Here is a 15,875-nt window from a genome sequence, read left to right as displayed (position 1 = left end):
TTGTTGTATTGATGTATAGCAACTTGAAATACTCCCAAAAATGGCTCCACAGCATGTAAAAATATAATATAAGCTCTGGCGGACTTGGTTCTATGGTAGGTCTTAAAGGGTTAAATGCATCCAATCAGCTTTTTTTTTTTAACAAGAGGTGTAGATCATACATTGTAATAAAAGTCTTCTTTTTCATATTTTATAAACATGAAACTCAAAAGATTTTGAATTCATGCTCTTGTGAAAAAATATATATCTCTGTGTCACAATGATTTCTATAAAAAAATGTTGTTTATGGGGACAATATGACAAATCTTTCATGGCTTGAACCCAGATTCTTTCCATTTTCATAAAAAGTGACAGCTCAGACATCTGTTAATGAGAGAACATTAACATAACGTTTGTCCAACGGTATGTGAGGAATAACAAGAATTTTTGTTCCTTTTCATGACGTTCCCCCTAAATCCAGGCAACATTAGAGCAACCAAAAAGCAATAGCACAACCTACTGAGCAAATGATGAAATGCACTCTCGATATTTTGCTCTTTATGAAGAAACTAGAAAAAAAATCACTGATGGAAAAAGACGAATTTATTTTTAAAAAGTGGATGGAATGGATGGATGGAAAATACACCCATTTTATCTGAATTATTTGCTTAATTCAGATACTGTAATATTCAATTCAATTTTATTTATATAGCGCCAAATCACAACAAAAGTCGCCTCAAGGCGCTTCACAGATACAGAGAAAAACCAACAATCATATGACCCCCTATGAGCAGCACTTTGGCGACAGCGGGAAGGAAAAACTCCCTTTTAACAGGAAGAAAGCAGAACCAGGCTCAGGGAGGGGCGGGGCCATCTGCTGTGATTGGTTGGGGTGAGAGAAGGAAGACAGGATAAAGACATGCTGTGGAAGAGAGACAGAGGTTAATAACAGATATGATTCAATGCAGAGAGGTCTGTTAAAACTGTCTATTAAAACCGTGTTGAGTCAAATGGGTTAGGGCCACATTACCATGTCAAATATACCATTCAACATTTGATGCTTTTACAGGTGTTTAAGAGGGAAAATGCTCTTAAATTTTTGTAATGCAGAGCCTTATTCTGGTTGGTAGTGAAGTATTTACGTTAACCTCTTAATAGTTTTTTATCTTGTCCCTTTCATCTTACTTCTCTCTATCACCTTTTCTATTCCTTTGAAGAAATGAGGCTCCATAAACATAAACCATTACATCTTACACCAGCTGACAAACTGTCAAGTCAGCTTTAAACATTACTTTAAAGTTGCTGCACCGGATAAACGGTGACCATTGAAAAAGTGAAAAAACAATATTAGACAATATGCAAGTTACTTATATCACTGTCATATAATTGGTGCACATATCCTACACTGACCCATGAAAGCGTCTCCATGACAACGCGTGCTTGGCCCAGTTTGTTGGTCAATGTTAACATAATGTTTTCATGCAAAGATAGTGGAGGTAGTGGATGGGCCAGATGATGCACCGGGTGATCCAATTGAGCAGGAGGACAGGCAGGTGGCAGACGCTGAACTCCGGATCGAAACCTAGACACAAGTAGGCAGATTTAACGCAGCTCCAACAAGATATTAATGCAACACTTTCGTGGGAGTCTCGTTACCACAGAGAGTTGATTAACGGACTGGCGTGGAGCATCAGTCAGCACCGGGTTAAGTAGCTCTTCAGGTAATCACCCCGATGGAGAGCAGGTGTGCCGGTGATGGCCCAGACTGGGGGTGTGGCTACATTCCACACACAGGACCACGGACCATGACAAATTCAGAGGCTGCTTGTAGCCCGATTACGACACAGCGGCGCGACGAAGGCTGCCCAAATTCATAGTAGACTCCTCTAAATGCGTCCGAGAAATACGTCCTCCTTATAATAAGCATCTCTTAAAATGTTTGCAATATTGTAACATTTCAATATAATATAGAAAAAAAAAAAAGGGAGAAAAAAAGTTACCGATCGGGCTCCCCGATCCTTATTGCGCATGTGCAAAGTTGGACCGTACAGATCGGGTCTACCTGTGGAATTAGTTTTAATATTACTCTTTCTGGGTCACAAAATAAACTTTTAAGATATTTTCAGGCAATAATGTAGCTGTGTAAATTTCTAATATCTGTTCAGTTTATTAAGACAACACATATTTGCAAAAGTGCTCCGACGTTTTCGGAGACGTCTACTACCCACCAGCTCAATAGCTAGCTGGGTGGGGTGGGGGGTTTCAATTAAGTCACTTAGATAACTTAAAAATGCTATTGTTGGGCTTTTTCAGTGTTTTACTAGTTCCATCCTCCCGGGTCCTCAGGAGGATGCAGCCTAGGCGCTTGTAGAAAATCTTAATAACACATGTAGTTAGCTTACCTGCTAGGGTAAATGGTCGGCAGCTCCCGCACTTGTCCAAAAAAATTATACACTCCAACTGCAGAAGTGAAAATCCTCAATGGTCGAAAAATTGCAATTTACATCCAAATCTAGCCACGATGGTTCAAATTTTCTTAGGAGGTTTTTAGTCTAGAACACATGGTAAACCACTATCACACAGCTCAGGTCTGCTCAGGCTCAGTTGAAAGTCCGTTTGGTTTAGTTCAAACTTGTTCAGACCACATGTGCCAGTCATCAATGGGGTTTTCCACTGGTTCCCAACTTGACTCAAAAACTCTGCTCAAAAGTTGATAATCTTTGTTATGCTGTCTAGAAAATCTTAGTTAGGACAACAATGGGTAGACAAGCTTTTTTAGGTTGTAAATGGAAAGTTTTTTTTCCAAGTCAGTTTAATTTAAAAACTTTAATGAAATCAACAATTACTAGTTATCGTTTTTATAGTGTACTTTAATGTTATGAGCAATTGTAAGCTTTTTATTTTGAAGTTACAAGTATAAACAATGCTGTTACATTTACACTTAAAGTTTTTACTATAAGTATGGACATAGAAACAAGTTAACAACATTTTGTAATAAGTTTAATTGGAATTATGTACAATGGGGGAAAAAAAAACCCAACAACACATAAAAAAACACAATCAAACAGCCAGTGTCTTCATCTGTTCATTAATTGTCAAACCTCGCATTGACCCATAGTCCATGCTCATCAGCACATGCTTTTAAAAAGAGGTCCATGTCCTCTGCAAACTGAAAAACAAAGAGGAAGAAGTCCCTCTACACAAAAACACTGCAGATGACAGGCCAGGCAAACATCTATTGACCTGTTTGAATGCCTCCTCATGTGAGCCTTTACGTTTTTTTAAAGAAGACTAAGACGACAGTGAGGGCATTTCATTTTCATGGACTTTCTATAAACCGCAGTTTCATTTAGCACAGAGGGAGGAGCACATGAATGTTCTACTGAAGATTCAGAAAATGGTTTAGATGCTGGAGACAAGACATTGAGAGTGAAGAGGGGAGCAGTCCTGATTGTGGTGGCTGACTTGACATTGAAGAATGCTGACATGACAATAAATGCCTTGCCATATCCCCATGCCGTATGATTGTCATATTACAGACAAGGCAGTGAAAGTGTCCTGTCATCCTACATGGCAGCCAGCACTGGCATATCATTTTGTCTGTAAGAGTGGAAAAACCCCCACATGTAATCTAAATGTAGTTGTATAGAATGCAATCAGTTTATCTAACAATCAGATTGTACATATTAACAGAAAAAAACAACAGATTGTACATATTAACAAAAATATCGAAGCCATCTTCAAAGATTAAAGCAAAATGGTGTGGATCACAAGAGCTGTCAAGAAATGTGGTGAACAGGAAAAAAAAAATTATGAAAAAACGCTTTTCTTTCTCTCGCTGATGAATGCACTGAACTGTAAAATGTGAAAAGCAACTTTTAAGTCAACAAAGAGACTGCAGAGGTGCTGAAAAGAAGTGCGTATTTATAACTTTACCTATGATATTTAATACCAACATACCTTTGAAGGCAAAGCATTTTTAATGTGTCCATTTATTTGCTCCTCAATCTTTGCCCTGACAGTAGGGCTGAGAGTGGGGCACAGAGGGCAGTGAAACAGCCAACACGTGGTGCACTCCTGCAATTCTGGCTTGGAGACAGAATTCCAAATTGATATGTGCATCTAAAACAGAGAGAAACAGATAAACACCATATACACATTTAAGTTCAGGATTTAGCAGAAATAACACGATACAGTTAGCATGTAAGAGATTTGGGAGACAATTCTTTAAAATAAAAAGTTAAAGACACTTTTATTTGTGACATACGTATCTATTGACATATAACAGACAATTGAACAAAGGCTAACTAACATCTGGGCAATAAAAAAGCAGAACAGAATGGAGAATATTAGTATTTATAAATCTCTTCTTGACAAACGTTACAATGTTGATGCAGGTGGAATGAGAGACATGAATAAAGTGCAATATGCAGTAAATGGAACAATGTGCATTGATGTTACTGACAGTGAAAAGTAGTGAAGTGAATTTGTTCATAAGAAGCAAAAATCAAATACGTGTGAAACTGACCACTAAATGCTAACCAGAGGTGTTAAAAGTGCACACATTCCTTACTAAAGTTTAGATACCTCGGGAGTATGACCATTGTTGTAACGCTAACAAAGTGCCAACGTAATCAGTGTAAGCAAACTAGATGATTCCTAAAATTAAATAATTATTAATGGAAAATGTATACATGAAAGACTCTGTACCAACCTTTACAATCCACTTGCAAGGTTTCCACAGTCGATGATCCATGCAGGTCGTCACCACTGCCCTCTGCGCCTCCGGACCTGTTTCGCCTGCACCACCACTGCCTGGCTTACTGGAAGCCAAGGTCACACCATCCTGGGTAAATATCTGGTTAGAATACCATATATGTCCAAGGGGATTCTGTGTTCGCATTAACAAACTGGAGTCTGTTGGACAAATATGATTCAAACCACTGCAGGGCAGTACCTGTAATGCCTGCACCATGCTCTGATCAGTCTAATAACATATTATAGTTAACGGTATCGAAATTAAGATGAATCCACTATCAGAGGCTGTAAGAAGATCATTTTTAACTTTTACCGAAGCTGTTTCTATGCTGTGATAAGCTCTGAAACTTGACTGAAACTCTTTAAATACGGCATTCCTTTGCAGGCGTTTAGGTGGCTGTCTTGCAACTCCTATATTTGGGATTTCTGAGATAACAGGAAAGTCAGAGTTGACCTATAATTGGCTAAGATAGCTGGGTCAAGAGATGTTTTTTTGAGAGGCAGTGTCTCAGCTAGTCGTTGCCCTAAAGCTCCCTATGCTGTGGCTGTGATTAAATCTTGGTCATCAGAAAACAGACACCTTAAGAGTTAAATGAAACAGCCTGGTAGATGAGCTAGCTGAGTGAGCTATTCTAGGTATGCTTGTGTCAGCTTTATTAGATACTCCCTAAATTGATAGCTATGTAAAGATGAGTAAAGCTTTCTCTCTCTAACAGCATGAGGACAACATTTGTACTGTGCTTCCCAAACTGAAATAATTGGTGATGTTGCTAAGGAGAGTGGTGAACAGGTCAACTGGGTACAAATATTATTAACTTTGGCACTAAAGTACATGCAGTCACAAACTAACAGAACTAAAGAACTAACGCTGCATGGGATACTCACAGGGATCCATAGATCAGTGCTCATAAACGGCCTGTACAGGCGCAGTGGGAGCTGTCAACACAACTAATGCAGTCTGCAAGGATTTTTCTGCAGGTAGAGACAGCATCTGGGTAGCAGACGGAGATGCAGAGGATCTGGTGTAGTTGGCGGAAATCTGATCATGGGAGCAAGGTGACATCAAAGTGAAACTGACGGCTCCAGGCAGCCACGCCCAGTCATGAATCATCCAGCAGTTCTAGAAACTACTGCAGGTTCCACAGTCAATGTGAAGCCATCCAGTGCTGCTTTTTTCCCTGTCTGTCATTTTGTGTGTCTGGGCTGTTTGTGCTTAAAGGCTCTACGATTTTGCTTTTTATAATTATTTTGCTGTAAAATGTACGATTTTGCTCTTCATGATTCATGATTCTGTGTATTAAACTCTGTTCCAAGAATCCTGCTGTTTTCCAGAGGATCTTGAGTGATTTGATTTTAATTGGATCCGAAAAGCTGGACCTTCACATCATGACTTAATAAGGTTATCATATTGGGTTCACAATGTGCGACCACAAGTTAACTTTATAGGTTTCACATTGCAGGAAAACAGATCAAGCAGATCAAACCAGTTTGTTCCAAGAAGTCAACATTCAGGTTTTAAAATGTGAGGTGGAGCCTGCTTTGCTGGACAGGAAGTCCTGGCAGTCGATGTGTCAGTGTTTGCAGGTGAAGTGAAGTCAGGTGAAGTCTTTAGCTCCACTCTGCGAATTCTTGGATCTGTGAGGAGAACCAGGACTCAGCGTCACTGCTGTAAGTCTCACTGATCATTCAGTAAAGTGTTTCTGTTATAAAGGGAGCAAACATTTTCTCCTCTTTTCTCCTTTTTACTGCACAATTATCTCACATTAAATGTCCTGTTGTTGCTCTCACACAGTTTGGCATCAGCTCTGATCTTTGGTTGATGATGTAATATGTTACAATCAGTGTTGGGAAGGTTACTTTTAAAACGTATTCCACTACAGATTACAGAATACATGCCCCAAAATGTATTTTGTAACGGATTCCGTTACGTTACTCAATGACAGTAACGTATTCTGAATACTTTGGATTACTTAATATATTATCATTCTTTTTACAACTACATGAATGTACTATTGCTGTGTGATTTATTACTGTTACTGAAGGTTACTCTCCAATACCAACTAGATTTTTAAATCTTAACCTGTTAGGACCTGGCGTCCACATGTGTGAAAATCACATTTTGGGTTATTTAGACCAAAATACCTAATTTTGCTCTACAAGGGCCTGATATCCACTTACAAGGACATTATACTGCTACTGTTCTATCAAAATTTTAAATGAATATCCTCATATGTGGCTCTTATTTTTCTTAAAAACAAAAATAAGGTAAAAGAAAATCTAGTAATTCTTTGTTTTTACATTCATTAGGCCCCAATCAGCCCAAATATCAAAAAGAAATGAAAAATGCATGCCGTGGAAGAGTTCAGGTCTTAGGAGGTTGATATAAAAGATATATAAGTAACAGTAGGTGGACATTAGGTAAGGCTGCACTTTTTGCAGCGATCTCGTATAGAAAACTATTCCGCACGCATATAAAACAGGTCTGTGGCTCCAAAGGGACCTCTGGCTAATGCGCCTGGTTCCGTGTCGGGCTCGTAGCCAAAAACTAGCTTTACTTTGTTGTCTGGGTCAACTTTGCTTGCGAGAGACAGAGAGAGGCATTGAAAGGCTGCTCCAATGGAACTTATTGTTTCGGAGGAAAACACAAAAAAAGTGTACAGCCGGGTCTTAGTATGTTTGCACTGAAGCACCGCAGCAATTTCCTAATGTTGTAAACCTGCTCAACATTTGGCAATAAAACCCTTTCTGATTCTGATTCTAACAGCTTACTTACAGCTGGGCTCGTCAGGAATTCTTTTTGGCTGCAGTGGTTATTATTATATTTACATGCTTCCAGCTCCCGTTTCTGCTCGGTGATAACTCGACTTTTCCACTCTTCTTTTTCTCCCTCCTCGCTCACAGACACATAACGGGTATGGCAGGCCATTCTCCCTGCACGGACTACACTGCCCATGAGGCTACATTCTTTAGGGCGATGCCTGTAACACTCTGCCTATTGCCTTCTTATTAAATCATTTTTAAAATTATTTCTTCACATCATTATGAGATGCAAGATTGAGACACAGGCATTAGAGCCTCTTAATGGGTGTTTTGTTTGGGTTTTCACCTGCGTGGAAAACCAAAAATAGAGAGGGCAACACTTAACATGTGAAACAGGAAAAGACAGCTGCCTAATCCCTTTATTTCAACAAAGTAACTGTATTCTGAATACTACCTTTTTCAGTGGTAACTGTAACGGAATACATACTCATATTTTGTATTTTAAATATGTAAAGGCGGTATTCCGTTACTCCCCAACATAATACATATATGTGTACATGATGATCCAAATGTTTCTAATCATAAGGAAGAACTGTATTTTGATGCACATTAGTGTGTTATAAGATAATCTGTGTGAACTGTAGGGGTTGTTGGTGTATACTTTCTTTGCACACTTCAGGCTGTAATGTGAGTGTGTTTGTGTTTTAGAAGCAGGTACTGTTGGAAAGAATTATTTTGTATTATAGAATTATTATGAACTCGAGATTAATTTTTTTTAAAGTTTGTAGCTACATCGTCTCCTAAAGATCGGCAGAACTGAGAACTTTAAATCCAAGCCCTAGAAACACTGGACTTGATTTTCTGGTTTAGACATGCAGATTGTTCATCATGCAGTCATGCAGTTATGTGAAAAGGTATTTCGTCCTTCCTGGATTCTAATTGTCGCACCTACATGTTTCAGATCATCAGATACTTTTTTGGGTTTTTCATGTCATACACATAAATGTATTTATTTATTTGTTAGGTTATAATCAGAAAACTACACAACTTGAACTTCAGGCACAAAAACGTACTTTTTAAAATACATGGTGTCAGTATGAGATGTGCACTTATAATTCATTATATAAAACTAAATTAAAGACAAATACCTTAAAACAGTCATAGAACTCCCTATGAGCAAAATCCATTCTGGATTTAACAGGAAGCCAATGAAGGGAAGCCAAAACAGGAGAAATCTGCTCTCTCTTTCTAGTCCCTGTCAGGACTCTTGCTGCAGCATTTTGGATTAGCTGAAGGCTTTTCAGCGAGTTTTTTGGACATTCTGATAATAATGAATTACAGTCGTCCAGCCTGGAAGTAATAAATGCATGAACTAGTTTTTCAGCGTCACTCTGAGACAGGATATTTCTAACTTTAGAGATGTTGCGCAAATGGAAGAAAGCAGTCTTACATATTTGTTTAATATGAGCGTTGAAGGACATGTCCTGGTCAAAAATGACTCCAAGGTTCCTCACAGTGTTACTGGAGGCCAAGGTAATGCCATCCAGAGTAAGAATCTGCTTAGAGACCATATTTCTAAGATTTTCAGGGCCGAGTACAATAACCTCAGTTTGATCTGAATTTAACAGCAGAAAATTAGAGGCCATCCAGGTCTTTATGTCGTTAACCCTTTCATGCATGAATTGTGACAACTTCAACCAGGGTTCTTTTTCTCAAGTATTATTTTACATCTTTAGGCATGAAAAAAAGATTTTTGAACTTCATTTCATTTACCATGTACTTTTCAAAGTGTTTTTTACATGTCCACTTAGGTGGACAACATACCTTTTGACTTATGAATTTGAAAAATGAATAAATAATACACACTGTGTGAAAATAAAAAAAAAATGTAATTTTTTTCATAAACTAATGTGATAATACAACTTCTGTTGCTCTCTATTGCATTGAAAAAAAGTTGAAACTTATTCATGACTCTCAGCCCCTCTCCTCTATGCATCATTAAATTTCTTTCAATAGAACAAAAAATATATATATATTGTCCATGACCGTATGAAGTGACACATCAGTTTACCATCAACACTGACACAAACACAAGAAAACAGCCTTTGAGTAGCTGTTCACTGTAGTGACCACTATGCATGAAATGGTTATGAAATGGTGTAAATTCCCGCAGTTTAACTAATTGGTGTGTGTTATCTGGCTTCATGGACAGATAGAGCTGGCTGTCATCTGCATAGCAGTGAAAATTTATGCTATGTCTTCTAATGATGCGGCCTAAGGGAAGCATGTATAATGTAAACAGAATTGGTCCTAGCACTGAACCCTGTGGAACACCATAATCGACCTTAGTGTATGAAGAAGACTGTCCATTTACATTAACACACTGGATTGTGGTGGGTGGCTTCTTTTGAATTTTGAATAAGGGCAGTTGAGTCAAATAATAGATTAAATGCCATGCATTATATCATTATCAAGCTGAGGTTTTCCAGCAACGGTAGAGAAAGCAAATAATCAAGCTTTCAAATGAGTTAAAACTCTCTCTGAGCCTGTGGTTGATAAATAAATTGAATTGGAAGATTGCTGCCTCTCCCCCTCCTCAGCCTGTACTGAGGAAGGGGACTTTGAATCTCTCTCAAAGTTTAGGTGTTTATGCTGCTCATTGATTGGGTGGTTGAAGTCAGCTCTGCTTTCAGTCTTTACTGTACAGGCAAAGATAGGTAGTGTGACTAGATCTAGTAGACTGTATCTAGAAAATGAGATTGGTGAACATTTGAAGCTTTGCAGTAGAAATGTCCATATTCCATATAAAGCTAATAGTGTGGCTTTGTCAGAGCTGAGATGTGATTAGCGTGTTCACACTAGCAAATACAGCAATGTTTCATGTCTTCACACGTCAACATGTGAACTTTACTCTGACTTAGACTCAGTCTGAGCAGTCAGACGGCATATTTTTATGAGGAGTTTATCTCCAGGGTAGGTATGACACAACAATGCTGCACAGCCTCATTGTTCAGGTGTGATTCAGAGAGTGTGTGTGTGAAAAAATGATGTGTTTGTTCATCAAACTGCTTCACAGTTAGTTCAAATGTCTTGTTGCATGCTCAATCATCCAGGTAAGTAAATCACAAAAGTTTATTCTGTTCATCTGGATGTAGAGTTTTCAGTGGGAGAAATGTTTTGTCACTCATCCAAGTGGCTTCTTCAGTCTCATCTGACTGCAGGTTTCCCCATATTTATGAACAGTACATTTGCATAATGACTGAAACTAGCAGCTCTGAATGAACAATGGGTTGTGAGGTCAGTTCCTTGATCATTAATACGCAAATGGTCATGACCGTTGATCATCAACTGCTGATCAAAGACCATTAGTTAATGACAACTGATCATTTTGTCACTCCTGAGTGGCTTCATTAAAACTCTGAGTGTCATCTACACACTGTGTGCTCTACATCCTCACCAACACACAGTTAAATCTAGTGTGAAGTGAGAGTCAAAGCTCAGTTTGTACACAGACAGTAAAAAGATGCATTTAAATTAGTGAAAAGCTCTTAGTTGATTTATTGGGAGTTTGTTTATTGGGAGGGACATTTTTTCTGCATTAGCTGGAGACTCCTTAAAGTTTTAAAAACCTGCTTAATGTTCGCAAACACATAGCGTGACACACTCAGACATGAGGAAGTGTTCAGTTAAACATTCCTCTTCTGACAGCTGATGATTCAGGCATCACATACACTGATTAAGCTTATGGAGCAGAACAGGAAGTGAGACATTTATTCACTTTACATAAAATAAATCTGATTTATGATCTGAATTAATGTGTAATTCAACCTCCTGATATGTGTTAGTCTTTATACAGGTCTGTTAAATAAGGTATTGTTACCGTTGGTGCTTCACAAAGATCATTGTGCTGCCAACTGAAACTATGCCCCATGCAGTTTGTAGTTTTTCTAGTTTGCTGATGGAAACTTTCATGAAAAAGTGAGTACACCCAACATCATTAAAAATACCTCTTTTTCTCTCTTATATTATGATAAAAGGCAGGGCAGAGAGCTAAAACTGTCTTTAAGCTCTGGAACCACTTCTGACCTGACTGTGCTCATGGATCGCTATAGTATTTATACCTTTAAGATTTTCGATATATTTATTTTTGAGAAAGTGATTGAGAAACGTATTACAATCTTCATCAGAAAGTAACACAGCATGCAGAGTTGTAGGAGAAATGGTATCAAATATAATTCTTGGGTTATTCGTATTCTTTATAAGATTATTAAAATCTAGTCTCTTTCACTGACTTATTGTATAAGTGAAAACGTTCTTTAAAGAATTCACAATGGACAAACAGACCAGTGGAGTTCCACAAATGCCCTGCTTTTTGACAGGAGCGTCAAAGACCACGAGTTCGATTTTACCAGAGTGTGCAGGAACTAACAGAGCAATGCCTAGTTTTGAAAAGAGCAACCTGATTGACAATGGCAAGACAGTGTTATTTACAAGAGTTAACAGGGAGCTCAAAATCATCAGAGTAAGCTTTAAAATTAAAAAGAGAAGAAAACAATAGTCATCAATAAAGTGTTTGTGCCTAATAAAACCTTGGGGAAGAGACTGAGTTGAGAGATATATTAAAAGAGACTGACTTATGGTTGCTAAAACCAATGTCATTTAAATATCTGACACTCTCCACCATTTGGTTTTTGAACTGAAGAAGCTTCTTGGATGAAATATCTTCCAGAAACTGAAAGAATGCAGTCACTTTCTTTCTAACCTCCTTAGACTACAATGACCTGGATCACTGAGAACCTACAAACACATTTGTCAAATGAAACACACACACAAATGATCTGCAGACATAAAATAAGACATGTCTTATTTAGAATATGGCTGGATTACAGAGAAGGTGAACTTAAAGGGAGAATTCACATAGCTTGTTTCACATAGATGATGATTCTACATCAGTGTCCTGGATTTTACAGAATCAAAGACGAATGCGGATGAAAACAATGCTTCAAAATCACTTCTAAGCAATGTATAGACTTATATTTACCTGATATTTGATAGAAAAATAATCTATAAAATAACTGACTAACTAAGCTCCTTGAGGCAACTGTCAGTGACTTGCTGTGTTCAGCTGACACTGAAATGAAGCAGGAAAGAAGCAGCTGATATTTGGACAACACGATGGAAAGGAGGGTTTCAGTTGATGTGCACATGAATGATTTGTGTTTCCTCTGCAGGTAGAAAGTGTGTGTGAGCTGAGCAGCATGGATCAGTGTGAGGACAGAGAGGAGGGAGTCCCTCCCTCTAAAAGCACTCTGTGTGGGGAACATGAGAGCCAGACCAAAGCTCAGAGGTGAGATGACCATCTCTAACTGTCCATGACTCTTCTCCATGTCACAGCTCAGCACTCACGTCACTGCTCCATCATTATTCCTTCTGCTCATGCTCAGCCTGCAAACCAGTTTCTCTTTGGGCTGATGAAGGTATTCTACATCTTCATCAGCTTCTGTGGCTCTAAATGAAAAACAAATTTTTCTTCTCTGACAGGATCAGACCTGCTGGACCTGGACCCAACCTTGTGTCCTATGACAGCAAAAATAGTAAATTTGGAGAAAGACAACCAGTTCTAAATAAGTATGTTAAGATCAGCTTTAAAATGTTTAAAATGTTTAATATCTGAAGTGAAGCTTTGATTTAACATATAAGCATTTTTTAGGTTAAATCAGGAATTCAGGCCTAAGTCTGACCCCCCTAGGTATCTGCTTTTGAACAAAGACAAGGTGAAAGATGCCATTAATAAATTTGAACAAATAAACGCAGAAAAGAAGTAAGTGAACGTCAGTATTAAAATATCTAAAATGGCATCCCATTGGTATATGCAATGAAACTTTAACTTATAATTGAGCTTGCTTTTAGGATCCATCAGAGATTCAAACCTGAACCTGCACTTGAAACAGGGCCTGGAACTCAACAGGGCTCTATACCCTTGAAAAGTGACTGGTGTAAACGTGTCTCCACTGATTTTAAAGGACAACAAGACTCTGCTGCAGAGAGGTGAGCTGTTAGTAAAATGAACTGATTTAAGTAAATACTGATTCTGTTCATCTGGACGTAGCATTTTCAGTGGGAGAAACCTTTCATCATCATCCAAGTAATTTCTTCAGTCTCAGCTGACTGTAGATTTTCCCAGCCTTATAAACAGTACATTTGTACATTTGACTGAAACTAGCACCACTGAAGTAACAATGGGCTTTGAGGTCAGTTCCTTGATATGTAAATATCTTTTGCAAATGCCATCACAATTGATCAATTGATCAACCTTTTGGGATTTACTTACCTGGATGTTTGTGCATTCCTCAAAACATGATTTAAATGAACTTATTGATGTTGTTTTCTGGTTTTTTTTTTTTTTAACTGCATCTCAAAGGACGTCACTGATCGAGGAGTTCCTTTATTCTATAAAACATGTCCAGCATTTAAACTCCTGCTGCTCACAGTAGGACCGTCAGTAGTCCTGCACAGTGTAAATGAGTGTTTACATCTGGGTGGCGCTCTGTTCTTACACTGCCAACACTAGTCTGGATTTTCCTTCTGTTCACGATCAGCCTACAAACCAGTTTTTCTTTGGGATGGTGAAGGTAGTCTACATCTTCATCAGCTGCTGTGGCTGTAAATGAAAAATTATTTTTTCTTCTCTGACAGGATCCATGAGATACCTGCTGGACCTGAATCTGAACTCGGACCTGAATCTGGAGTGAGAGATGGAGCTGGAGGTAAATCTGCTCCTGAACCCATCTGTTTGTTGCTAAAGAATGATGGGCCTGACAGTGGTTCCTCTGATTGTAAAGTCCACCATGCATCATCTGCAGAGAGGTGAGATGACCATCTCTAACTGTCCATGACTCTTCTCCATGTCACAGCTCAGCACTCACATCACTGCTCCATCATTATTCACAGGAACCAGCCTGGACCTCCACCCAGCTCTGTGTCCTGTAAGAGTGTTGGGGCTGAAACTGGTTCCACTGATTGTGAAGGACAACAAGGCTCACCTGCAGAGAGGTTAGCTGTTAGTAACGTGAACTCTTTGATGTCAGTTTGGTGTCTGATTTAAATGAACTCCTTTATGTTGTTTCCTGGTTTAGAAACTGTGTCTCAAAGGAAGTCACTCAGCGAGGAATTCCTTTATTATTATTATTATTATTATTATATTGTTTATTCTGTAATACATGTCCAACATTTAGACTCCTGCAGCTCACAGTACGACCATCAATAGTCCTGCACAATAGTCCTGTAAATGATTTTGTCTACCTGCCATCACTAGTTTGGAGTTTCCTTCTGCTCATGTTCAGCCTACAAACCAGTTTCTCTTTGGGATGATGATGGTATTCTATGTCTTCATCATCCTCTGTGGCTCTAAATGAAAAACACCTTTTTCTCGTCTAACAGGATTGGTGGGAGTCCTGCTGGACCTGGACCTGGAGCTAAAGCTGGAGTAGAATATTTACCTGGTTCTGGAGCTGGATGTGCAGCAGAAGCTAAATTTGAACCTGAAACCAGCTGCCTGTCCTTAAAGAGTGACTCGTCTAAAGAGCCGCCCCTTAAATTTAACAACCAGTATACATCTGCTTTGGAGAGGTGAGCTTTTAAGAACACAGACCCAAGTGAAAATCAAAATCAAACGCCTTTATTGTCATTTCAACAATATGCAGTGGTACAGTACGTAAGTGAAATGAGACACCATTCCTCCAAGACCATGGTGCTACATTTGACACACAATCAACACGGGATTACATAAACTGCAATTGTGGAAAATTGCAAAAAGAAAAAAAAAATGACAAAAAATGTGCAACATCAGACAGTGCAATAGAAATGTGCAACAATGTGCAACAATGTGCAACAATGTGCAACAATTACACTGGTGTGTGTGTGTGTGTGTGTGTGTGCGCGTGTGTGTGTGTGTGTGTGTGTGTGTGTGTGTGTGTGTGTGTGTGTGAGAGAGAGAGAGAGAGAGAGAGAGAGAGAGAGAGAGAGAGAGAGAGAGAGAGAATGTGCACATAAGTACTTTATGTGTTTTTCAGTTCTGTCACTGAGTGTTTAGTGTCTGACGGATTGGGGGAAGAAAACTGCAAGTGAAAGTCCAACTCCGCTTCCTATCTCCAGAAGGCAGCAGGGTGAAAAGTGTATGTGAGGGGTGTGTGGAGTCCTCCATGCTGCTGGTGGCTTTGCGGATGTAGATTGTGCGATAAGTGTCTGTGATGGAGGGAAGAGAGGCTCCAGTGATCATCTCATCTCCTCTCACTATCTGTTGTAGGGTATTGCAATCCGATACAGTGCAGTTACCATACCAGACAGATAGCTGCTCAGGATGCTCTTGATAGTTCCTT

At 38.9% G+C, this 15,875-nt stretch overlaps 1 protein-coding gene across 1 annotated transcript; it reads left to right on the top strand.

Annotated features, from left to right (window-relative positions):
• Positions 1 to 6,378: 6,378 nt before the first annotated feature.
• Positions 6,379 to 15,130, top strand: LOC143416649 (uncharacterized). Its single transcript, XM_076882097.1, has 4 exons — positions 6,379 to 6,405; positions 12,729 to 12,844; positions 14,449 to 14,550; positions 14,938 to 15,130. Exons 2-4 carry the CDS (start codon positions 12,756 to 12,758, stop codon positions 15,128 to 15,130), a joined length of 384 nt encoding a protein of 127 aa, XP_076738212.1. The 5' UTR covers positions 6,379 to 6,405; positions 12,729 to 12,755.
• Positions 15,131 to 15,875: the final 745 nt, after the last annotated feature.

The sequence above is a fragment of the Maylandia zebra genome, linkage group LG3 (assembly GCF_041146795.1).
Source record: "Maylandia zebra isolate NMK-2024a linkage group LG3, Mzebra_GT3a, whole genome shotgun sequence".
NCBI lineage: Eukaryota > Metazoa > Chordata > Actinopteri > Cichliformes > Cichlidae > Maylandia > Maylandia zebra.
The sequence above is the reverse complement of the archived record's forward strand: the minus strand, read 5'-3'. Positions and strand labels throughout refer to the sequence as shown.

Bases quoted from the DNA above. Each gene is read 5' to 3' on its own strand.
- LOC143416649 (XM_076882097.1), top strand. From the start codon at position 12,756: ATGGATCAGTGTGAGGACAGAGAGGAGGGAGTCCCTCCCTCTAAAAGC. The intron at 12,845-14,448 runs GTGAGATGACCA...CATTATTCACAG, and splicing joins AGCCAGACCAAAGCTCAGAG to GAACCAGCCTGGACCTCCAC. The intron at 14,551-14,937 runs GTTAGCTGTTAG...CTCGTCTAACAG, and splicing joins CAAGGCTCACCTGCAGAGAG to GATTGGTGGGAGTCCTGCTG.